This window comes from Ambystoma mexicanum, chromosome 12 (genome assembly GCF_040938575.1).
Source record: "Ambystoma mexicanum isolate Mex_15411 chromosome 12, UKY_AmexF1_1, whole genome shotgun sequence".
Lineage (NCBI taxonomy): Eukaryota > Metazoa > Chordata > Amphibia > Caudata > Ambystomatidae > Ambystoma > Ambystoma mexicanum.
Window position 1 is genome coordinate 634,375,948 of NC_090936.1, and position 26,190 is coordinate 634,402,137.

At 44.0% G+C, this 26,190-nt stretch overlaps 1 protein-coding gene across 3 annotated transcripts in view; it reads right to left on the reverse strand.

The window, feature by feature from the left end:
* SLC13A1 (solute carrier family 13 member 1) overlaps positions 1 to 26,190 on the reverse strand; it is a 657,301-nt gene that overhangs the window by 419,894 nt on the left and 211,217 nt on the right. For all 3 annotated transcript variants that reach the window (XM_069629100.1, XM_069629099.1, XM_069629101.1), the window contains exon 4: positions 3,576 to 3,763. In XM_069629100.1, the coding sequence (XP_069485201.1) occupies positions 3,576 to 3,763 (188 nt within the window). The remainder of the gene's footprint in view (positions 1 to 3,575; positions 3,764 to 26,190) is intronic.

A 26,190-nucleotide genomic window follows, 5' to 3' on the forward strand; every position in this document is an offset into this window, starting at 1 on the left:
ACTAGAGCGAAGGACTAGGCCTAAGAGAAACATTGCCCTGGTGCAAAAGTGCATTGAAAGAATAGGTCTTACAGTACACCAAGCAAGAAGTTTTCCGCCTTGTATAGATGGGGTCCCCTTAAGTCACCTACTTTATGCTGCCGATCTAGTGCTGATAGATCAAACAGCCGTCGGCCTGCAGAGGCAGCTGATAAACTGAGGGATTACGTGCATGGAAGTGATCTGCTAATACATACTGAAAAGACCAACATTTTGGTGTTTGAGAAACCAAAGAGTAAGGAATCAAAGTTTGTGTGGCGTCAGGGGGCGACACGAATTGAACAGGTGAGTTAATTTAAATACTTGGGGGTTCTGATCAATAGCAGTAGCAGTGAAACCCCAATGTTACCATCATTGCGCCAAAAGGTAAACACATTGGCGAGTCAAGCTAAGATAATAAATATGAAATTTAGACGCTTTTCATTGGTACTGGTCTTGGACTTTTTATAAGATGAAGGCTACGCCAATTCAAATAAATGGCTCAAAATCAATTTTGAAGATCCCCATTAAATTTTGGTCGCACCTTGAGGACATTTATGGGAAAAGAGTTCTAAAGGTTCTGACTTCTATCCCTATGCAAATCGTACATAAAGAATTGGGCTTTGTATCGATAAGGGCCCTGGTTGAATAGAAAAGATTGGCCCTCTTTAGGAAATGTCTCTTGGGGACTAATGTAAAAATAATGGAGGTAATAAACAACAAAATGGTTAAAGGAGATAACGGGTCCCTGAAAGACTGGGTTGAAGCAAACTTGAGTAAATTGGAAAAGATTGGCTCTACAGAGGAGGATTTAAAATCTAATCCGTGCATGGTAAAAAGCAAGTTGTTAGAGCACGACTGGATCGCTACGCTTAGCGCAGCAATCAGCTATATGCTGTTTTACCATCTGGAACAGGAGGTCAGGGCTCTGGGTGAAATACCTACCTATTTAGTTAAACTCCTGTGCAAGCATTATAGAGAGCAATTCCTGAGCATTAGCCTAAACCTTTTACTAAGGAAATAATTGCCTCAAGCGCAACAACCAGTTTAAAAGATAAAGAATGTTATAGGGGAGAGGATTCAGTGGAAACTCTAAAGCACCTGTTATGGTATTGCTTGGGTTTGACTAAAGAGGGAACAAGGAATTGTGGCTGTCTTTTAAGGGGTGTAGGATCGTTAGCGCCGGAGGACTGGTGGTCCCTCCTGTTAAGAGGGGAAAGGGTGTCTTTGGTGCTGGCAGCAGTGTCATTCATGAATGAGATTTTAACCTCAAGAGAATGGCCCACGGGACAATAATAATCCACACCACGGTGGAAAGAAGTTGACGCTGTCTGCAGTAACCAATGGCTTGAATTCACGTTTTTTAATATCATTTTTCTTTTAAAGTGATATCCTACTGCTGTCCTCTATCTTCGTTCATATTTTTTCCTTCTTTTCACTCCCTCCGTTTCTTTCTTTCTTCGTTGAATTGGGAGGTTGTATGTGATTTTATGTTGGACAACTTTTGCTAAAAATTTGTAATGAATCAAAGCAAAACAAAAAATGCATTGGGCCTCATTACAAGTTTGGCGGTAGCCTTGCCGGTAAAATCGTCAGGCTGCCGCCAAACTTGCACATTTTTACAGCCCCTGGCAATGGGGAAATACAGGGCCATTACAACCCTGGCAGACCCTGTATTTCCCCATTGCCAGTGGCTGGAAACTTTCACTCCCCATTCCCATTTGAGCCCCGTTCAGAATGGTGTTGGCGCTACCGGCAGTGTCTGCTAGCGGTTGCCGGTACACCCGCCAGATCAAACCTGGCAGGCGGGAAGGCACCTGCGGGCAGAACTCATAGGCAAGCTTACTGGTACCGTTGTTACTGGACTGGCAAACTTGTAATGAGGCCCATTGAAAGAACAGGCTGTTTTCGGTAAGGCAATGTTTACCTTAGTGCTAATTGACTTACACTGGTGCAAAGTTTCTGTAGTACCTCCTGAAGTCATAATACGGAAACGTTGCAATTTTGCATGGTATTAGTAACATTGCACTAGTGCAAAAAGAAAAATGTTCAATGGATTTTTGCAGTAAGGCAAAGTATGCCCGATGGATCATACATTGCCAGATTAGCACTAGGGAAAAACACAACCTTGGGTAATAATCAACAGAAGAACTATATTTTTGCGCTATGGCAAATTTTGCTTTAATGCTTATAGAGTGCAAAACTGCACTTGCACCTGTGCAATGTGCCTGATATATGGCACTTGAGTTCCACTTCACAAGAGGTAGAAACGTCCTTCAAAGTTGAAGACGGGTTGATTGATCTATTTAGATGAATCCATCACACATCCATTTTACTGTCATGGGGTAGCTCACTTTCCAGCCCCCCAGAGCCCCGGAAAAGGTGCTAGAGACAGGCATACATGTAGAAGTCCTATATGAAGACCTCTCTTATTGCTCCAAGAAATGTTCAATGTTTTTGCAGGCCTAGAGCGTGCATAGAGCAGACTTGACGTGTCCACCCTGCATTCCGGCTCCACCTGAAAAAATACTTGGTTTCATGCCCGCATGACATTTTCATGCTGGTGCGAAACCAATGGATTCATGTGGAATCCGTCGCTTTTTAGTGCCTGCAAAAAGCAGCTGGATTTCATAGAGATTCATCGTAAATGTGAAAAGTCATTTACTCTTTTTCAACAAGATAGTGAACAATGTGTTAAGGCCAATTTCAGTGTTTTAGCATCTTTTTTTTCCACTGTATGAAAGAACTCAAGACCCACCTCTTCAAGGAGTCTCACCTCCTCAACACCTGGCCTACTCCCACCGCCCCTGTACCTCTCCTCTGTACCCCTCTGTAATCTAACTCTGCTGTATATGTGTTCTGTTGTTACCTCTCAAAAGTGCTCTGTTATGCATCTGTACTGTTGTATACCTCTATAAAGCGCTCCTTTAAGCATCTGTACTGTTGTCTACCTCTATAAAGCGTTCTGTTATGCGCCTGTACTGTTGTCTACCTCTATAAAGCGCTCTGTTATGCATCTGTACTGTTGCCTACCTCTATAAAGCGCTCTGTTATGCACCTGTACTGTTGTCTACCTCTATAAAGCGCTCTGTTATGCATCTGTACTGTTGTCTACCTCTATAAAGCGCTCTGTTATGCACCTGTACTGTTGCCTACCTCTATAAAGCGCTCTGTTATGCACCTGTACTGTTGTATACCTCTGTAAAGCACTTTGTTGCTTCTCAAAGCTAGGTCTGCGCTCAATCAATACCTTAATAATAATAAAAATAATAATATGTTGGAAATTAAGGAAATGGCAAGGAGGGGACCGTACAGCACGGCAATGCAAATGCTGGCGGTCAACTCCTTGTTTTAAATGAGGAGCTCTATCGTTCTGAGCAGCTGCTATGGGTGTGTACACATTGGATGCGTGTCTTCCAGCCAAGACCCCACTACCTTGTTGGATCTAGAGCGTGTCTCTTCGCGCATGTCCTCTCCGCATTTCTGAGATGGCATCACCAGGCATGGCCTGGGGTGCAGTGCAGGAATTCACAAACAGCTCTGAGGGCGATCATTACCATCCAGCTCCATCCCCTCATTGGCGATCACAAGTTCCGAACTGATCTGCATGGCATCAACTTCTGCTTCTGCGTTGATGATCTGCTGTGCTACCGCCTCCACAATTGGCATCACCATGGCAGCAGTAGATGTGTTGCTAAGCCACATGGACAGGAATGCAGTGCTAGCCATAAAGCCCAGCATCAGCCTGTAAATGAGAGGTTATGCAGGTGTTATTCTCATGAATAGCTCAGCTCGCAGAAAAGCCATAACACTATAGCCTAATATAAATGTCATGATGGGCAGCTACTTTCTGTCAACAAGAGTTTATTTATGGCAGACATTTTGAATGCAATTGTATTGCTGATCAAGCACTTGCAAAGCAGTCTTCAATGCAAGGCTAGTGCCCCCTGACCAGCCCTGCAATTGATGTTAATGCTGCCCTTCATGGGAACAGCATGTTACATTGCCAAGTTGCTTAGGGGTGGTTGTGCGCCTTACAAATGATGTAATTGTTTCCATGAAAGTATCTGGGTGTAACAGCGCCAAGATGCCTATGGGTTGCTGTGTGCTTTATAAATGAAATAAATAAATAAATATGATAGGGCCATCAAGTCGTATTCAGTCTCACTGGTATGCTCATCTAGCACTGAAATGACAACAAGTTGGCCCAAAAGAGAAAGGACTTAATTCACTAAGTATTTCACTGGCGCAAATAAGGAGATGTCCCTGAGCATCTCAGATGTGCACCTGTTTCCTTCAATGGCAATCGATCCACTTCAGCCTCTGCAACCCCTGGGTGCACCCCTTATGTACAGCACTACGTTGCTTCCCGACTAAGATTGCACTTTATGAACATCATAGGTACATGCATACATACATGAATACATACATACATACATTCCTAATTCACAAATCGAAAACTGGAGATCATCTGGGGATACCCTGAGGACATCTGAGATGCTTACATGCAAATGTGATTCACTAAGATTGGCACAAGAGGGTCTCAGCTTTGCTCCTGAAATGTCCAATTTTGGCTCTGGAATTCAGATAGAATGGAGCAGGTGCAAATGCGAGATGCTCCCGGGTGTGTCGTGATCTCCTCCATGGGACAACCTTGAAAATCGGGCCAATAGCTCACAGTGAACCGAGTATTTTGCACCTCTCTCACAGTCCATTGAAAGTGTTAATGCGAGTACTCCGATGTTTTCCGCTCTCTTCGCTGGAAACCTATGAGCCTTTCCAGAGTGCAAGCAATGAGTGGTCCTTCCTGGATCACTGCTGAACTGAAAGTAGGCTGCTACTAGCAGCTATTGTCCATGCCTCACAATAGCACTTTGAGCTTTGTGTCACCCTTAAATCCGAGGCATTCCTATACATACCAAGAGTTGCTGCTCACTCTTGTCAATGTGTACCGCTAAATTTAAGAAGAGTTGCAGTCAAGCATCCTTCGGCATTACATAAAAATACAAAACAAACACATATAATTATCACTATCAAGTGCTGTAAAACAACTTGATATGATAGGTTATTTATAACGCGCTTAAGGTTTCTAAGCGCGGGCCCGGATCGAACCTGTGTTGCCCCCGTATCGTCTTGTTTTCAAGGCGAGTACGTTGCCCATGAGCTATCCTCCCGAGACAGCTCCTTTTATTCTGCTTTTATAAACTGCTCTCCTGAACATCCGTGAGGACCTGCTCCTGAACCTCGATTCCAACACTCCCTGTGTTCTCATTCTGCTCGATCTCTCCTCTGCCTTTGACACTGTCAACCATTCCATCCTGCTCAACCGTCTCCGTGATAACCTGGGTATCACTGGTCAGGCTCTGGCATGGCTGACCTCTTTCCTTTCCGGTCGACCCTCCCAGGTCCAAATGGGCTCCTTCCTCTCCGACATCTTTTTCTCCACCTGTGGTGTCCCCCAGGGATCCAACCTCTCTCCCTGGCTTTTCAACCAGTATCTGGCACTCCTTGCCCACCGCATCGCCGCTCTCTGCCCCCACTTCCAGTGCTATGCGGACGATACCCAGCTCATTTTCAGGCTACCCTCGGCCTCCTCCTCTTCTTCCCTCATCTCCGACTGTCTGTCTGCTATCCAGGAATGGTGTGCCGCCAATGACCTCTGCCTTAATGCCAGTAAGACTGAGATTCTACTCATCGGCACACCCACTCCCTCCTTCCCTGCAGCTCTCTGGCCGGCCTCCCTTGGCCCCCTTCCTGCCCCTACCTGCAAGGCTAAAAACCTTGGGGTCATCTTCGACTCCACACTCTCCTTCTCTCCTCATATATCTGACGTCTCTAAGAAGTCACACTACCAGCTGCACCTCCTCAGAGGTATTCTTCCCTTCCTCTCCTTCCCCCAGAAGCTCACTGTCTCCCGAGCCCTGGTTCTCTCAAGGCTGGATTACTGTAACAGCCTCTATCTTAATCTGCCTGCCTCCACTCTCCGCCCTCTGCAACTTATCCAGAACAGAACTGCGAGACTTGTCCTTGGCCTCAAGCCCAGGGACCGTATCTCTCCAGGACTGAAATCTCTTCACTGGCTCCCAGTGGCTGCGAGGATTAAGTTCAAAACCCTCTGCATTGTCCACAAGGCCTTCTGGGGCCTGGGGCCTAAATACCTTCAACTCTCTCTTCCTAAATATCTTCCTTCACGAGCCCTTCGCTCATCCGTCTCCAACTCCCTCATGGTCAGCCGCTTCTCGAAGCAACGAGCTGGGGGTAGATCTCTCTCCGCAGCAGGGGCCTCCCTCTGGAACAGCCTTCCTGCCTCCCTGAAACTTGAGGAGAACCATCTCCGGTTCCGGAAGCACCTCAAAACCTTCCTCTTCGCTTCTGCCTTCTCTCTCCCTCTCCCCTGCTAAACCTGCTTAACTCCCCACTGAAATTCTGCACTAAACCTGCATCTTGGCCACTCTCAGCGACCTCGGTCCAGGGCCCAGCCACTCCACTTGCACTGCCTCCCTGGCTCCCCCTGCACTGTGGGACTGTCACTGTATCCCTACAGCCCCCTTCCTAGCACTTGCTCTGCACTTACCTCGCACTTGCCACCAGCTGGCCCTTTTATTTATTATTTTATTACGCTACTTACCGTGTACTGCACTTTCCCCCCCACCTCCTCCCCCTGCACTTTCTCCTTTTCCCCTTACCTCTGCACTTGCCCGATCTGAATGACACCTGGCCTAGTAGGATCGTTTGTCTGTCTTCCCCTTGTTTCCCTCCCTCCCTGCCTCGTCGCGCCTTGAAACACTTGTGTATAGGCGCGTTACAAATACCATATCATATCATATCATATCATAAACTGTAGTTCAAGACAATAGATGGTGCTTCTTCCTCTTTGCCATCAGCTTAAGATTGACTCGAGCTGTTCACGCCTTCACTGCGCAAGAGCACATTCTTTTAAGTATGGCCGTCCATCTAGGTATAAAGCACGCATAAACCTGGCTGGTGCAGAATGCAAAGAGCAACAGAATTAACCAACAACATTTGCAGTTTTAGATTGCAAGTGCTGCAGATCAAAATGAGCACATTTGAGAAGTAGGTCTGGGAGATGCAGCAGAAAATACACGGACGGCAGACTTTTAAATATTTATGTGCCAGTCAATAAACAGGAGTGCATGCCTGCTCTTCCCCCTGTCTGTCTTCTGGGCCCTTATTCCTTTTGTCCTGGTCGACGGAACTTAGCAGTGAGAAATCATGGGAACAGCTTTTATATTATGTGAGAGCCTGGGAACATAATGGCATACTTGGCATATGGTGTGAGTATGCGGGCATATGAGGAGTTAAGCTGGGAAATAGTGAGAGTTACTGGGTATATAGTGGCAGTTCCTGGCATATGAAATGAGCCTGGGATAATGTGGGTAAAACTTGCCAACTGATATGGACATCTAGGCAAAACCTGGCGAAAAGGTATGCGTATGAAAACAAAGCAAGCAAACGTGAATTTCTGGGTAAACAATCCTAATATCTGGTGGTAGTACATTGGCCTAAACTCCAATACCTGGCAAAGGATGTGAGTACTTTGGCATATGATGACCAAACCTGGTATACTGTGTGAGTACCTAGGTAGATGATGTAAACATCTCGCCAATGATCTTATTCCAGGATATTAGCAGGAAGTGTGGTGTAGGTACCAAATAACAGCAGTACCTTTCAATGTAAAATAACTGAAAAGCCTGTCATATGATGGCAAAACTAGGCAAATGGTGTGAGTAATTGGGAATATTAAGCAAGCAATTACATACTAGCGTGCCTACCTGGGCATGTGAGGGCCAGAGTTGGCAAATAGTGTGAGTTCTAGGCATACAATGACAATAATTGATGGTACAACCTTGGTATGCGGTGAGTCGCTGGACACATGTTGGGAAAACCTAGAATATTATGTGCGGACAAGGGGATATTATGGCATAACCTGACATATGATGGGAATACCTGATCACGGAATGGCAACAACTGTCAGATGAAGAAAATATCACGGAATATAATGCCAATACATGTCAAGTATGTGCAAGCACCTGAAGATGACATGGATATCACACACATGTGATGTGATTAACTAGGAATAGGATGGCAATGCCTGGCATATGATGCGAGACCCTGAGCATATCACAACAACACTTGGCAAATTATGAGATTATCTGGCATGTGATGGCAACAACTGGCAAATTATGTATTTATTTCAGTTAGTTAGTCACATATAGTGTTTACAATCTCCCAAGGTGCCTGCTATGACTGCAGAAGACATAGCAAAGCTATACATAGACATAGAAAGGACTCTCAGGGGATACACTTTAATGGGGAGCATGCACAGAGGATCATCGCTTTATAATTATGTATGACATTTTAAGTAAGGTTTTACGGTATCAAGTAAAGCAGGAGGGCTGGGGATTCATACACAAGTGGGTGGAATAGAGGGATGGCCGTATAAGTGAAGGGAGAGGAAAACTAGCGGTGACGGGGTGAACATGTAAAAAGTGAAGGCAGGTAGATGAGGGGAACGCAGAATAGGATATGGGAAGAAGATCTGGGTGAGCTAGCTTATTATAATAGTGTCATGTGTATGGGGAGGGAGGAAAATGGGGCCATGCCAACATGAAGTCATAAGCAAGTGGTGTGGCAAAGAATCAAGGGTATTTGTCCCTTGTCCCCAATGGGGATCCACCCCCATTCAGGCTAGTGAGCTGGGCATGCTCAACAATACCCTCCCTAGGGCTATGGGCAAGTGGGCCCTCAATGGGAGTGATTCCCCCTTAGGGGATAAGGACTCCCATTCTGATGAGGAATTCCCTAGAGCCAATAACATACCTGCATATATGGGACAGTCTGTTATGAAGATCAGTCTGTCATCCTTATGTTTGGCTTCTGGCAATGTGGGAACAAAACAGCCATACCAAGAAAAAGGAGATATCTCTTTAAAAAAGAGAAGTGTTTGTAACTGGGATGAGTAGCTCTTGAGAGGAGGCAGAGTATGGTAGTACACAGGGGAAGCCCCCTGGCTTGATTATGCCATGGAGAGATGGAGAAGAATAGAGTCGTGGAGCGTGAGAAATGCCAGAGTGAGATGCCAGAGAGTGACAAATCCTACAATGGGAGAACCGTTGTCTGAGCGGGAAGTGAAGCGATCTATGTGAAAATATCGAATCGAATCCATTACTGCACAGCCAAAATTGTGATTATTTTTCTTTTATCCCATTTCTCTGCATACATAGCAGGGGAGATCCCCACAACCCCAAAATCCCCACCACATTTGTAATTTACTTAACCCGCCCCAAATATATATGCAGTGAAATGGGGCTGTTAAAAATCAGTATTTCCGGCTTTGCAGGGATGATCTGTGATTTTTTGCAGTAATACCAAACAAAGACACATACAAGGTGGTGGCGTGACCACGGCTGCTTCGTGGTGCAGGAGAGGCCCAGCTAACAACGCCAAGACCACTGGAGTAGTGAGTACTGCCAGCTCCCTGCTGCCCGCATATGTCGATGGCACACTACATCAGAGGAGCCAAGAACGCTATGTCGGTGAAAGCAGAAACAAAGAAGAGCCACCGAGAACCCGAATACCAGAGCGCGCACCAGGCCATGCAAGGTTCCCCAGTGTCGGAAAAGGTACCAGGGAGAACGGGATAGGTGGGCGCCCACCAAGGCAATGTATTGAAAAGAGAGAAACCCCTCAAAGTCACAAGTATGAAAGTTGAACATTAAATTAGCAGAATTTGAGATATCTGAAACCAATACAGCGCATGACGAAGAATGCTATTTGGGGAATAAATAAGAAGAGGATGCGAATACCCTGTGAGGAAGGGAGAAGCGCCCTGGTACTCAGATTTGAAGAGAAGAGAGATCCCACTGCAAATAAGTGTAACAAGCATTGTGAAAGCAGACTGTCAAAGGAACAGATTCATAAAAGAGAGAATCCAATAACAGGAACCCAGAAGAGGGAGACTCATAATTTGGATACAGTCATACAAAACCAAGGGAATGTGAACCTTCAAGAATGTATTTATTTATTTATTTGAATTAATTGAATCAACAATTTTTTCAAAGTAAACATTTAACATCACTATGTCCACTTCATCCGGTCAAAAAAAGAAAGGAAGACATGAAAGGAAGAAAAAGGAGAGGATAGACTAGAGAATACATCTACTGTCAAAAAATCTCCTGCATATCCAACTTTCAAACAAAATTTAAGATAATAGCCTTCATCATAGAGACCAAGGCAATGGTCGTTTTGGTTCGCTCTCCACATATAAGAGTCCTCCAACGATCCTCCAAGTCCAGTGTAGCGTGATTATTCAGTATTGGGGTCAGGTGTAACTCTCTCAGTGACTCCCATCTTGTACAGGACATCAACAAATGCTTGATTGAGTCATTCTCTTCGGTTGGTGCACAGAACCGACAAGTTTTTGAGGTACATCTTCCTTGGATGTAGTTAGTTTCGTTGATATTTAACAAGTTTAATCTCATTCTTAGGAAGATGTCTCTAAATGATTTATCCGGAAATCTTTTCAGACAACCTCTCTGATGGTTCAGTTTTGTAGGAATTACAGGTAGGTTCTCTGCCAAACTGCTTTTACTTGCTTTCTCAGCTGTTTTGATCCAGTCGAGTTTGAATAGTTTCTTTTTAATTCTCAAAGGGTTCATTACCAGGTCCATTTCTGAGCACCCGAGTTCCTCTAGTGTGTTTTGACAATTAATGACCCAAGTATTCAGAACCCTATTTCTGTTTTTAGAAATTTCATCATGGATCACTTTGAATATTGATGCACAGAAAGGAGGAAGTGGTTTTCGATATAGGTTTAGTGCCTTCCATTCCACAATTGCTTCAGGTGAAGTTAAACCAAGCTAATTTCTGATTCGAACAGTACCAGCTGAATTTGGTAAATTTAGGACAGATCGCCAGAACTTGCCTTCCAGGATTGACCAGATTTCTGTTGACATATGAATCAGACCTTCGGCTCCATATGTTATGGTCGGGACCACCTTGTTCCTGTAGAAATTGATTAAACCGATGATAGAAAATATTCCAGATCTTTTATCCATCAAGCAACCCTGTGTTATTAAGATTCTGACCTTGTTCCTTAGAAAAACTTGTGCTGGTGCTTCTATGTGACTGTTGTTGAAAATGACTCCAAGGTATCTAATGGAGTCCACTTCCTCGATCTTTTTATCGCCCAAAAACCAACTTGGTTTGATCTTTCTCTGTTTTGCCTTTTGAAGGCAAATGATTTTGGTTTTACTTTCATTTATCTCCAAGTTGTTTTCAAGCAGATAGCGGTGGAGGCTATCTAGTTGTCTTGGGAGACCTACTACGGTCTGATCGATCATGATCAGATCGGCTGCGTAGAGAAGTCTTGTAAGTTTCATTTTTCTCAGTTTAGGTGGAAAGGACCGGATTAATGGGTCAAAGTCAGGAAGGTCTGCAATGTAAAAATTATAAATGGCTGGGGCAAGGGGGCAGCCCTGCTTGACCCCTCTTCGGGTTGGAATTGGCATGCTTAAAAGACCTCCTTTATTTAAACAGACTCTGATTGAAGTGTCCGAATGTAGTTGCATTAGTGGGTCCAAGATTTCTTGCGGACACTTTCGCTTCTGGAGATTATGCCACAGTCTGTGCCTATTTACCCTATCAAAGGCTGGAGTTAAGTCTACGGAAATGATGTATATTCTGGAGTTCGTCTAGTGGCTCTGAGCTTTTAGGATGTTTAGTAACACAATATTTGCTGCTGTGCCAATGTTCTGTATAAAGCCTGTTTGAAAGGGGTCAAACCAGCTGCTGATGGTGGTCCAGCTGGTTAATTTGGCGAGTATGAAGGATCCAAGAATTTTGCCTATGACGTCCAGTAACGCAATTGGGTGGTAAATTTGAGGTTCGTCTGTTTTCCCCTTTTTGAAGATAGGTACAATTGTGGCTGTTTTGCACGAACTTGGGATTTGATGTGTTTTGCAGATTTTATCAAAGACGACATTTATGAAGGTCGCCCATTCCTCCAAATTTTCTTTTAACATTGCGTTACTTAGGCTGTCAGGCGAAGGTGCTCTAGATGTAGTGAGCTTTTTGATTTTCAGTTGAACCTTTTCCAAACTTATACCCAAGTCCCAATATTCAGGACTAAACGCCGGCACAGGAGTTAAAGGTGTTCCTCCGTCTTGAAATAAAGTTAGAAAGTGTTGTTCCCACTGTGATTCGCTGACATAATTCTGTTGGGTGTCATGGATGGTTGATTGATCTTCTTTTATTAGCTGCAGAAGTCTTCTGAGTTTTTTTAGACAGGGCTTTAAGCATATTCTCTGCATCGTTCTGAAGGACAGTTCTTTTTCGTCCGGCTACCCAGTTTTTATACTCTTGGGTAGCTTTCTTAGTTTCTATCTTTAATTTACTTGAATCAGACTTAGCTGCAGCTTTTTAAGGCGCCTTACGGTTTTGCGTTTTTCTACTAACACCTCGTCGTAACAATGGCGCCACCCTTGTTCTTGTGTTTTCCCATTTGTTTTTTTTAGTTTGAAGTGGTCAAGTAATGCCACAAAGTCTGCCTGATTTTTACTTTTGGTCAGGTTCCCTCTGCTTGGTTGCATAACATATTTTCCAGTTATTGCTTTTATGTCATTAGGTTTCATCCAGAGGCAATTACCGCTGTTGTTTACCACCACGTCTGCTCCCATCATTGGCCTCCAAGTTCTAGTTTCCTTGTAAAAGTCACGAGTCTCAAGTTGTGGTCGCTGTCTTCAGTTTGAATAATCTCATGCTTTGTGATATAATGTGCCAGATCACTTGAGACAAACACGTGGTCAATATCGGCTGCTTGATCTCCTCTCTGCCAAGTTGGAATTGCAGGTTTTGTTACCGGACATGCTGACTCAACAGAGACCAAACTCCTTAATTTCATGGCAACTGACCAAAGTTAGAATTTAAGAGATATACAAATAAAGACCATATTGTGAGAAAGTATTTCAAGCAGAGGTGTTGTAAAGCTGGCATTAAAGAGAATGCAAGGCCCTCAGGTATATGGGAAGAGCTACATAAGCTCACGAAGGAAACCTCAAGAGATTTTCAGTGCAAATTACTCAAATAAACCTATATTCTAAAGAGAGACATTTGTGTATCAAAAACCACAGGGGATAGGATACAGACACAAAGAGAAAGCCTCGGGGAAGAAAGCAAGAAGAAAGATGACCAGGAGAAGAGAGACATTCTCTTGGCCTATTTTGAGTTATTCATGTTAGTGGTAGGGTCCGCTAGAATAAGGTTTGGGAATGAGGAGGAATTAAACTTTTTGACTTCCTGACAACAGACAACCACCTTTAGTTAATTTATATAAGCAGAGCGATCCCTTTAGTAGTAGGAAAAGATAGGTATTTTTTCTTCTACTTTCTTATACTTTCAGTAAAGAAAGGTAACATGTCCTCAATGTGTCTGACTCCTTCTTCCGACCCACCACAGTACAGCATGAAGAAAAACTGGTGGCAACAGATACATTTTTACAATTTTTGTATTATTCTTAGTGTGCACATTCGCGTCTACTGAAAATGGTTACTGAACATAGGTAGTGCCCTAAAATGGCAGTGCCACAAAACTTTCTCGTGTTCTTTGGTCATATTGTTTGGCCTTCTTCATTCCTTGCCAGATCAGGAAATTCCTTATATAAGGTTATATACTTGCCCGGAAAAGCTGCTGCTTTTGGGGGCCATTGATACCTGTGTGTGTGTGTGTGGCCCAGGAGGGGCGAGGGACTTTCTGCTCCCACTGGTGCCAGAGAGTTTAAATGTGGGGCATGAGTGAAATAAGTAGTTGTCCCTGATTGGACAACTATTGGGTGTTTGAATGGTGCAGATACTTGTCATTGGTGGGCCTCCACCTAGATTTTGGATAAGAAGAGGACTCCTGCAGCCATTTCTTCAGATCAGTGTTGGAGCCAAGAATCCCTTGTAGAAGAACAGCTGACTAAAGATCCAAATAAGACTCCCAAAGAGGCCTAGCATCCGTTTCCATCATCAGGCCCATTGAAGCCCTGTTTGACTACCTGATCTCTGAAAACCCTGAGCAGTGCTTCAGCCCTTGGACTAGTTGGAGCAACTAGTACTGACACCTTACAAAGAATCCAGCCATTCTGAGCCTATGGTTGTGTCCCTGAACAACGTGGTGGACTGACCAGCTCTCTCATGGACTACCTCGCTAGAACTGTTGCCATTCTGTGGTTGTACCTGGAACTTTGATAGTCACCAGCTTGTCATATTTCATCAGAATTTCAGTATCCAGGCATCAAGGGATCCTGTCGTAGAGGAGCTTCTGTGACCACGACTGGAAGGTTGCCTGTTGTGACCTCATGCAGAGATCATCACTGGAACTCGCGTTCCCCCATCCTGTGAAATGTCCTGCAGAGGCCTGCGTTGGTGAATCTTGCACTTCCTCATTGCCAGGAGTTGCATCTTATTGCTGTACCTGACCAGAAGGATCCTTTCACCCACAGCTCCTGAGCAAGTCCCTTTGTTTCCTATCCTTCCATTCCACTGCCTTTTGGTCGTTGAACCTGGGTAGTAACTCCTGAAATACAAAATACTATTTCCTTACCCTAGTAAAATTGTTCAAGTGTATTTTATTCCCTCGCCAACTCAAGTAAATTATAACCTACCTGTAAAGACTAATTCTGGTGAGAAGCATTGTGGCTCCATTGACCATTGTTCTTAGGGATTGGACTGCTTAAGTTAGGGAAATCATGTGTGAACTGGTTACATCATACAATGCATTATTTTACTTACCTCCTGGGTTGACTAAGTCATTTGAATGCATATATGAGCCTATGGTGAATGTATGTTTGATATGTATTTATTATTTTCCAATAATAGCACTTGTTTGTTTAATTTTCCAGTGTGTGTAGAAGGCGTAGAACAAATAATGGTATTTTTATACATGATGGTTTTCCCTCCTCCCCCACCATGGGAAAAAAAATTGTGCTATTGGAGGGGAGTTGGTTTCTGGTTACCAGAATTGACTACAGCTACCAGAATTCCCTGAGACCAAAGTTGAGACTAATCAGTAACACCTGAAAAGACTGCCTCGCTGAAGATTGTAAGAGACATGAAAGCGCTTGGAGGAGAAGAGCAACTAAACTGCAGCAGGTATACAAAGCTGGGAACTAGGGTGCAGGCCTCACCCCCTCTTTTCTCTACGTATTTTTAAACATACCTGTCTAAATTGAATTATTGTGTATTATATAGTGTGGACCCTTTGAGGGCTCCTGACCCCACTCTCACTATCCTGAGACTAGCTCTGATTGCACACTACTGTTACCTGGATTGGGTTCTGGCTGACCTCTCAGAGTTCCCAGTTAACTGTAACTAGGGTGTCCTCCAGGCCAGATTCTAGAAATCCAGTTTAACAGGTGACCAGTGTGCAAGAGGATAAGGTAGAAGGACAGTAGAACTGGAAGACACATTGGCAAATGGCAGATCCTCTGGCAGGATTAGAGGGAGGGGAATGGCTACTTGTGTGAGTATAGTGTATGCACTTATATCTGAGTTGTCTTTGTGGAATTTTCACCTCTGGGAAGGTGTTTTCACTTAGAGGAGACAATCGCTTCTTTGGTTGACTATTATATTATAAAGCTTGAATTGGCACCCAATTGTTATTTGTAGGCAGCAATGCCAACAACGAGGCTACAGCCTGAGCTGCATAGAAAATGGGGAGAGGGGTTGATACACAAATTACACACAATATTTAAAAGAGAGTCAATATATATGCAATAAAGCAATGAATTACCCCTCTGTTTAATTTTACTTTCGGTTTGACTGGGAGCTTGCAAGATAAGCAGAACACAGTTGGCAGTGGGGAGGAGGGGGATTTAAGTCCCAAGGGAATGGCATTTACTTCGGTGTCTTTGGGTGTGCATCCCGAAAAAGCAGAAGGGTACATTCTCCCATGCTGCCACCATAGGTACCACTCAACATGTTGAATCAGAAACAAGGGAATGGCGAGCATGATGGTCAGGGCTTCATTATGCCCGGTCGTCTTGTGACGAGGAAAACGAGCACCAGTCCTGGTCTCACTCTGGGAGATGAAAGTGTGGTTCCTCGAGGTGCAGGGCACACTTTCATCATCAGGAGGTCTTGAACGGACTGGCATAGTTTCATAGCATGATTCACCAATCCACATTCATGTCTGGGAACTTTTCTTACATTCAATTTAAAGCAACTAGAATAGACTCTGAAATTACAGGAAACTGGGGAGAGGACAAAGGTCTCAAACTATAGTCACAGGTGCTGCACGCATTCATACTTTCTGGCAGCCACCCAATAAGTGGGCGAGTCCAGAAAACAAAAAATGTGAAAGCGACTTCCAAGACAAAAACCTTCATGATATGGTATGTAATCCCTCAAGACTACAGACATCCCAGTTAAATTGCGTGGGTCTTGTATTGACCTGCTCTGTCTCTAAAAACAAGCAGGCAAGTCAAGACCACATATGGCAGCATACATGTCATCCACGCACTGTCCATAGGAATAGCTTCCGTTCAATATGGCCGATTGATGGGGCTTAAAGGGAAGGCTGGTGGACTAACAGCTCGATTCCAGCTGTTCTGCACTCCTGACACCGATAAGATTCCACTAAAGAGGGTGAGTTCCTCACAGCCGGTCACGTGATTGCTCTCCTCTCACCTAGGGGAAAACAAGGCACATGGAGTAAATCTCTACTCTTAGGCCTAAGCATCTGGAAGGCGCACATGAGGGATGGCATCCTTTGCATGATCTGAGGAAAATGGCACAGCAAGGGACGGTTAAAAGCACAGGTGAATCACATACAGAATAGTCACAAATAAAATCCAGCAGCACTGCTGTCGAGCCGGAGTTCAGGATTTTCTGTCTAGCAATCCAGCACATACATATTCATGAAAGACTCGGACACGCACTGAATGCACCTCAAAGGGATTCCTGCTCAGCTGACATAAAATCAGGCACTAAAACAGTTTGCACTGTGCACCCATCTAGATGTGCTTTACACCTATGGAAGATATCAACACATTTTCCATACTGGATTTACCGGGAACCAGATTAAAAGCACTTTGCGCTAGAACACACGTGTGAAAAACGGATTCGTTGCTTAACGTTATAGGTATGGTGCAAACAGATTTGACCTCAAACAGAGTCCCAATGTTCACAATTGAAAAGTAGAGCAATATTTCTAAGTAGTTTGGCCCCAGCTACATTTGCAGTCAATCCTGATTCCTTTACACCCTGTCATGCACGCAGAAGAAATGGAAAAATCCCCTCGCTGCGCCATTTAACATGAATTAACGCCAATGTGTGTTCCCTTCCCTATTACCCAAGCTTCACATAGTTGCTCCGTGTACCGCAGTCAGCCAAACGTTACGTAATCTACCGTAGTGCGGTTGCATGCTAAGCACCAGAGACTTTCGGCACAGTTTGTGAATGACCCATCCTGTTACAATCCAGCATCAAAACAAGCAACACAAGTTAATCTCGATCTTCATTATTTGTGATGCTGCAGTCAATGATGTTTATTGGCACATGGAGAGCATTATTGACCTCCTCTCAACCAATCAGAAGCGCAGTCAGTAGCTACCGGCATTGACTGCATCCAGGTAAGTTTTCTTTCAGCACGACATTTCCTGTTGGGAGGGCCAATTTATGGCGGCAACACTCTATTTAGCACACCAGAGTGAAAGCTAAACACATGAGAATATGCTTTCACTTTCTTATAGGTAAACCGTTTACTTGTACATGATGCCTAATGCATGCCCATGTTAAACCTACTGTAGTTTAAATAATTATGCAAATCATTATTTAAATACTTAACTTATGAAGAAAACCTTGTTATTTAAACACCACAAAACAAAACCACATTTTAAAATATTAAGTGTGGTTGTCTATTTACTTTACTCTCTATTAAAGTAGTGTTTTCACATCACCACCAGAACTCTAAAACATGTATTGCTATTACCACTATGTGCTAATAACCTTATAGACCTCCAGAGGGGTCATTGTATCTTTTGATACCGACCCTTCCTCCAACCTATGGCCTTTGGCTTTGCCTAGAGCCATAACTTAGTGGCAGGTCTTTATGCCACGATAATAACCCCTCCTTCGGTCCATGAGGCTATATTACAATTCATCGCACATCGGATCACACTCTGCAGTTTAAAAAGTCTGTTTCACACAATAAAATCCTTAGCTTAGCCAGTGCATGCAACTTAAAATCCTAGTTACTGTACCAATAGGTGCTGCGGTAAAAGGGATAGACTGTAAAGAGACAAAACTCCAGGTAAATGTTTTTGAAGACAAATGTTGTCCACGCCATAGGTATTTGTAAAAGACTGCAACTACTTTGTATCTCCTAACATTTGCAGTGTGTTAAAGTTATGCAGTATGTTTTATTTCAACCACTTTATTTCCTAAGGGGCTCCTAGTAGTCTGCAGGACATTCCGGACCCAGACTGGTTCCACCTTTCCCTCTCTATGCTGAATCCCCATCTGTAACCCTCCTCATCTATAACCTCCATACACTTTGACCTGCAGCCTAAATAAGTTATCCTTCAAATTGCAAACAGATTATATCCCATTGAGTCCCATTCTATAGTGCTATGTTGCTTCCCTGAAAGGCATGTACTCGCCCCGACTGTTTATGTGGGCATCAGCAACATGCCATCTGCGGAAATTAGTGTTGTAAAATGAGTGTGAGCAGGCCCCAGAAAGGCAACAAGGCTTTCCTCAAAAATCACAACCTTGGGGTCCTCTTCAATGGCGACCTGCAACTACAACAATTCATCACTACCACTGCATTCTTCTCCAAAATACATCAATTTCTTATTCACCATTCTATGACATGTCTAATTTCCACACTTGTTCTCATCAAACTCGACTACTACATGTGCATACTCCCGGGCACAAGCAAAACTTGAGTTGGCTGAGAACAAAGACCTCAGCTTTGTTACCCACCCTCCCTACAAGCTATCCAGACTCTCCCCACTTCTACTTACCGACACCATACTAGTTGGTTCACCATGCACAACAGCTGCCTCTTTAAATTCCTTCTCCTAGTCTACAAAGCTATCAATGGCCTCATACCTCAGCACCTGTATCACTGTATCTCTGTATACTCAGAATCTTGTCACCTCAGCTCCCTCTCTGCACTCAAGTTCATTGTCCTATGCCCCCCCGTAGCGCCTTCTCTCACTTCCGTTGTTTCTCCCTTCTCACCCTGCTCTGTTGGAACCCACCGTTCATCACTATCAAGGCCAGCAGACTGTGGATCTCTTCTAAGCTTAGCTGAAGCTTCATTTACTTGGAAAAGAAAGGAGCCTGTTCTTCCTTCTCTCCATCCCTTCTACCTGACCCCACCATTCCCATCAGTGCCTCGTAATAATGTAATATTGAATATTTGTACAGTACTCCTTTGTAAGTTCGTCCACCACAGAGGCTCCACCACATTTATATTTCCTATTTATATATTGTGACGATTCACCAGGTATCATCACTTCTCTCCAGGAGGAGCCCTTTCTTTTTCCCATGAGGCTAGGGAGGTGTGGCCTATACCCATAGTCCCCTTATGGGTGGTTTAACGCAGGAGGACCTCATGGGCAGGAACTCCACTTCTGGGGACAAGGACAATCCCCTAGGGTACAGCCCGTTTAATAACATCACACACCAATGTTCCCCCAAAAACCCTCCATTCCAAGGCACTTCTTTGAGAGTAGACCAATGTTTTACTGTAGTACTTGGGACACAACCAAAATAGAAAATAGCAGGACAAAGAAGAGCACAGAAGACATGAAGATTACCGACTGTGCTAGTACTGGTACAAGGTGTCCCAGAGGAGGCATAGAGATCAAGGTGTCAAAAGAAACAAAGAACTTTAACAATCCACCAGGGCTAGACTGGCCACAATGTATAAGAAGAGACAATGGACTAAAGAACTTGTCAAGCTCAGCCGGGGGAAGCAGCAGAGGTGGAGAATGTCCAGCTGTGGAGTTTTCAAACCATGACAACAGGCTCAAGGAAGAGAAGAATGGAGGATGCCAGCGAGCAGCTGAGAGAGTCTTCCTGGGGTCTTGCTGGAACAAACCCAGGCACGAGACAGAGAAGAAACAGAGCTGAGTGGAGCTGCAAGCCAGGATGCTGTGGTTCAGCAAGAGCGGAGGAGAGGAGCCCAAAGAGCCAGAGAGATTAGCCTCAGTCCCAGGAAGCCCTGGTGACATACCAAAGCCCTAGTGAAGGTAACGGGTGTTAAGAGAGACCCAGAGGGGACACAAGGGTGCAAGCATGCATGCTCAGGTGATTCTTCCTCGGCTCAAGTTCAGTGATACAGCTGTTGGGCCTAAGAAGGGTCAACCATACGTCCAAAATAAACATACTCGAAGCAGTGACAGAGATAGGCCCACTGACCACCATAGAAGGGTCTGGGACAAGAATGCAAGTGAAGAAGCATCCAAGGCCATTTTCCTCATAGCAATGGTAGAGAAAAGCCCACTCACCATCGGAGAAGGGTCAGGGATCCCAATACAAGTTAAGCAAGCATCCAAGGACGTCTTCCTCAAAGCAGTGGCAGAGAAAAGCCCACTGACCACCAGAGAAGGGTCTGGGACCCGAATATAAGTGAAGCAAGCATCCGAGGACATCTTCTTCATAGCAGTGGCAGAGATAAGCCCACTGTCTGCTAGTGAAGGACCTGGGACCCCAACATAAGTGAACTGAGTACCCATGGAAAAACTACTCGTAGCAGTGGCAGAGATAAGCCCACTGACCACCAAAGAAGGGTCAGGACCCCAGCATAAGTGATATAAGCATCAGAGGAAACTATCCTCACAGCTGTGGCAGAGATAATCCACTGGCCACCAGAGAAGGGTCTCGGACTCCAACGCTAGTGAAACAGACATCTGAGTAAATCTTCTTTGTTGCAGCGTCAGAGATAAGTCCACTGAAACCCAGAGAAGGATTTGGAACTTTGTTAATACAACGAGAGAGTGGCAAAGTAAACACCAAGTTTGAAAGATATGGAACTCTCAAACACCAGGAGAAGGGAGTCATTATCCTAGGGAAGAAGCTAAAGCCTATTGAATATATTCAAGAGACACCACGTGAAGGGATTAATTCCCCCTGGACTTGTTGTGAACTATATTGGAGTGTGCATACCAATACCAGGAGAAGGGAGTCATTCTCGTGGTACAGAAAGTTGAGTTGTACAAAGGATTTGCTGGAACAACAAGCATCATTTGCCCTGACAACCAGCGGACATTTTTGGGAACAACACCTGAATATCAGGAGAAGGGAGTCATTCTCCTGGTCTATAAAGTTGAGTTGTACAAGGTTTGTTGGAACTTCAAGTCAGGGCAAGGAAGTCATTCCCCCTAGCATCCTTTTGCAAGAGAACATTTTGTGAACACCACCCAAATGCCAGGAGAAGGGAGTCATTCTCCTGGAGAAGGAATTTTCTGTTGGAGTATATTCTTTATTTGTAGTGTAAAGATAGGAGTAGGTTGTGACACAGGAAGGTGGAGTTTGATTTTGATGGACATTCTAACAGGTCCTTTAGCATTAGTTTGAGGGAGGTGTAATGAATCCTGTGGAGTCATCACTGATTCCCCACCAGAGATCTCCTCCCATGTGGCCGGCGGACTGCAGCTGCTACCTGATCCTGACCCTGGGAGTGGTATCATGATGGAGGATCACGTGGAAGGAGACAGCTGTCGGGTGAAGGTGATGACCCCATCAGGGGAGACACAGTATTCTTCCCTTCTCAGAGAAGAAGACCTCATAATTCTTAAATGCTTGATGGATTGTTGTCAAAAATGCACAATACAAGTCCCTCCCCTTGTGAAATACAGAAACCCCTCTCTGCACATCACTCTAAACAAAAGTCCATGCAAACCTTACATACACATAAACACTCCTAACATCTCATTTTTCTAAAGGTTTTCTGACAAAAGTCTTGAACAACTGAGATGAAGAGGACGAAGGAGGCAAAGCAGATCAAAAGAAACACCAAGTTCCATGTGCAGACTAGTTGTTTCTATGGATCTCGAGTGCACAGGACATTTAAAGATGGTATCTGCACTCGAGGGGAGGAGAGAGCAGGAAAGGAAAGCAGAGCCGAAGAGGGAGTCAGAGGCAGCAGTACGGAGAAGGACCATGCTGGCGGAGGACGGGAACACAGGTGTTCACAGGCAGCTCGCCGCTGTGAAGACAGTTTACCGGCATAACGAGACCCCAGGAGAGACATTGCAGGCAATGTGAAGTGACCATTGGCACTCTGGGGGCCACAGCAGAGCCACCAGAGATACGGTCATGCTGAGAAGCAGCAACATTAGATCCCGGTCATGGAGAGAAGCCTGCGAGGAGGCGCAGAGCTGCTGGAAACAGAAAGAATGTCTGAAATGCAAAGGAGGCCATCCCAGTGAGGAAGATTCCCCGCCACAATGTGCTATTGGCAAGGAATGCTGCAGGATACCGGTGAGTTTCCTCAAAGACATTGGGGATCCCAGGGCTTACTGAAAGGCATGTAAGCAGATAAATGCAACAAGAATATTTCAATATCAACCGAAAAAGCACAAAAGCAAAACTTGATTAAGTCCCCATGTATGAGATGTCAGTGTAGGGAATGTTGCAGCAAGTAATAACCTAAACAAATGAACACTATTGAAGTAAGTACAGTGGCAGAACTTGACAAGTCCCCATGTATGAGATGTAAATGTGGGGAAAGTTGGAACAAGTAATATTTCAGGTAAATAAAATAAAGTAACAGTGTAGTGAAGTGATGCACCGGTGCTATACTGAAGTATAGTGAAAGAAAAAAGAAGTCCTTGTGAAAGTAAAACATCAGGCAGAGAAAATATAAGGGGAATTACAAAATCCCAGGGGGGGGTTCTGGGCAAGGGACTATACCAAGTCCTCTACCTAAAATACTTAGAATATATAAGGCAATGCAGGAAAGATACCTGGCAGGAGAGTACACCAGGGATCAAGTCCATAAGAAAAGGTCCTGGTGAAAGGACCACATCAGGCAGAGAACACTTAAGGGGATTGTCAAGATCCCAAGGGGGAATTCCTGCCAGGGGAATATACCAGGTCCTCCACCCAAAGTATTGTGGAAAGGACTGGACAATGTGGGGAAGATACCTGGTAGGACAGTACACCAGGGATCTAAATATCCCTAAAGGGATTCCTGGCAGGAGAGTATACCAGGGGATCCATGAAAGTTGTTTTTCATTTGAATGGCATCCTTTCTGTTTGTGAACTCAATCCATAAACTGGAACATATTGTTTGCATAATATCTTTCCTGAACTCAGTATAAAGATCCTCAAGAAAATGTTGTTTGAAGGAAACCCTTTTGCCATCCTTAAGGAACTGTTATTTGAAAAATACACTTTTGACATGTTCACCTAAATATCCATGGGAAGGAAACCACCCTCTGTATCCAAGGTTTTCTCCTTGGTAAATACTGTTTTGGTTGAATTCATTTTGCTTTAGTTGTGAACACTTTTTGCCAAACATAACTCAGAAATATATCCTTGCACCATTAGTTGTTTGTTTCTAGTGTGACGGTCAGATTAGTTTGTTTTCGGACACAAGGACAGTTTATAAGTCTGACGCCCTGACACAGACTGGTCTTTAGTTTGAGGGTTCTAGGTAGGGAAACTCTCTGTAGAATAGGGACAGAGAAACCTTAATCCAAACCTTTTATTTTAATACAGATGTTTGATAGTTAACACATTAGAGCTCTGTGTCCACCTCTCATTTCTGACCCCTCACAAAGGGAAACCCCTCTTAGAAGATAGGAATATTTCTGGTTTCTTTATAGTATAAATAAAGGTTTATAGCAACCATCGTGCCACACTTTTGTCAGCATCCTTTTTTGCCACCCTTACAATATATGTGTGTGTGTTCCTTTTGTTTTGTTTTCTTTGTTTATGGTTTATCTTCCATTTTGTTCACACCCTCGTATACTAGCTTGTGCTATTGGACAGGCACCTTTCTGGGGAATGCGTCTACCACCTGCACATGTGTCATTTGTATTGTAAGTCATTTCTGATTGAAATTGACATCCATGTTATTAAAATAAATACAAAAAATAATCCCTTCCACATCATTTTTGGAGAAAGCATGCAGATGTTCACAGGAGCATCTGAAAGAACTGGATAGGGCCAATGCAACATTTAACAATGGAGTTCTATATGTGAAGTGGAGGTTTTATTTTGCTGATAGACCACATGCAAATAGAAGCTCTCTTATGGTATCATGATGTAAGGATAGCAGGACATCTGGGACAGCAGAAGACCCTTGATTTGTTTGCATGTTGGTATTGGTTGAATCACGTGCAACAAGTGTCATTGATTACATTCTAGGACGTTTAAAATGGTCCCAACATAAATAAGGACCTGTTAAACTTTTTGGTTTCCTGAAAAAGAAGCCCACCCCTCACAAGTCTTAATTTTTAATCTGCATAGATTTTATCACTGATGTGCCACCTTTGAATGGACTCAGAACACCATGGATTACCATCGTTACCTTTTCGAAAATGGTATGCTTCATTCATTGCCATAAGTTTCCTTCTGAACTGGCACTGGTAGATATGTCTTTTCGAAATGTTTTCAGGGTATTTTGCTTGACTTTGGTATTCGTTTCAGAACATGGTACTTGTTTTTGGAAGGCACTAACATCCAAGCTGGGAATCAATGCCATGTTTCCCTCCATCTATCATTTGCAGATGGATGGGCAAAGGGAGCAGATAAGCCAATCAGTGGAACAATATATCTCTTGTTTATGTCTCTAACACCAAGATTCATGAGTAGAGATCACTGGAACCACTGAACCTACATATAACAATGCTATTCAATTATCAATTTGGATGCCCCCATTTATATGCATTTTTTGGACAGCACCCATTATCTGGTCAACATCCTTCCTTCCTTGTGAAGGAGCCTTAGAATGTTGAAGGGGCAAGTATCTTCTGTTCATGATTAGCAGTATAATTGTTGAACTGAAAAAGACTACTAGCCAAATTCTTCACTCATTCTCCACCTCTCAAAACTATCTTAAAACCTATGGGGACAAACACATTTAAGGCTCCTCAACCTAGAGTTATACCCATTGGTTTGCTTAATAGACTGTGTGTTCCAGAAAGAGCACCACCAGTAATCAGACCCAGAGCCCCACTCAATGGGGCGGGATAGTTACAATTAGTGTATTCAGTAACAAAAGTAGACTTTCCACACCAATGTCCAGTCAAAAGTCCAGAATGAAGGATAGCCACACTATTAGAAGAGATTTAGAGTTAACATTATGATATATCTTATGTATGTGATGAGTCCTGTGGTGTCATCACTGATCCCCAGTCTAATATCTCCTCCCATGTGGCTAGGGGACGACTGTCACTACCTGATCCTGACACTGGGGGTGGTATTATGAGGGAGGATCACATGGGTGGAGATGGCTTTCGGGTAGATGTGAAGACCCCATTAGGAGGGACGCAGTATTCTTTCCTTCCATGTGAAGAAGACCCTATAATTCCTAGATTCCTGATGGCATGTTGTCATTATACCAATCCTTCCAGTGGAAAAACCCTAAGACCTCTTCCTGCCATACCCCCTAGGCAGGATACCATTCATACTTCATGTATACATAATACTCATTTAACATCTCCTATTTCTGACAGTCTTAATTTGAACACAGATCCAAAGCAATACAGTTCTACAAAATCTAAAACTCCTATGTACTCCAACTCCCATACAACCTACAGTACTGTTACGAAGAAGAGGACAAATGAGTTAATGTGGAGAAGAAAACACATCAAGCTGAATATGCAGACTAGTTGTAATTTCAATCAGCTGTGCAGGAAATTTAACATTTGTTTTCCTTTTTCAAATTGAAGGTAGAGAAGGAGGAGACGAGAGATACAGAGTGGGCTCAGTGGAAAGCAGTACCAAAGGTAAACAAACGCGAGTGTGGTATGCTGAAGGAGGCAGACATTTCCTTCTGGAAAGGAGAGAGACTGGGAACAGCATTGCGGGTGCCAACGGGGGATCGCTGAGGAGCCGGCAGCAATGGAGAGGCTATCGGCAATGCGGTCACTTTTAAGACAGCCATTCCACCAGTGAGTGAAGGAGAAGCCGGCAGGAAATCCAAAGG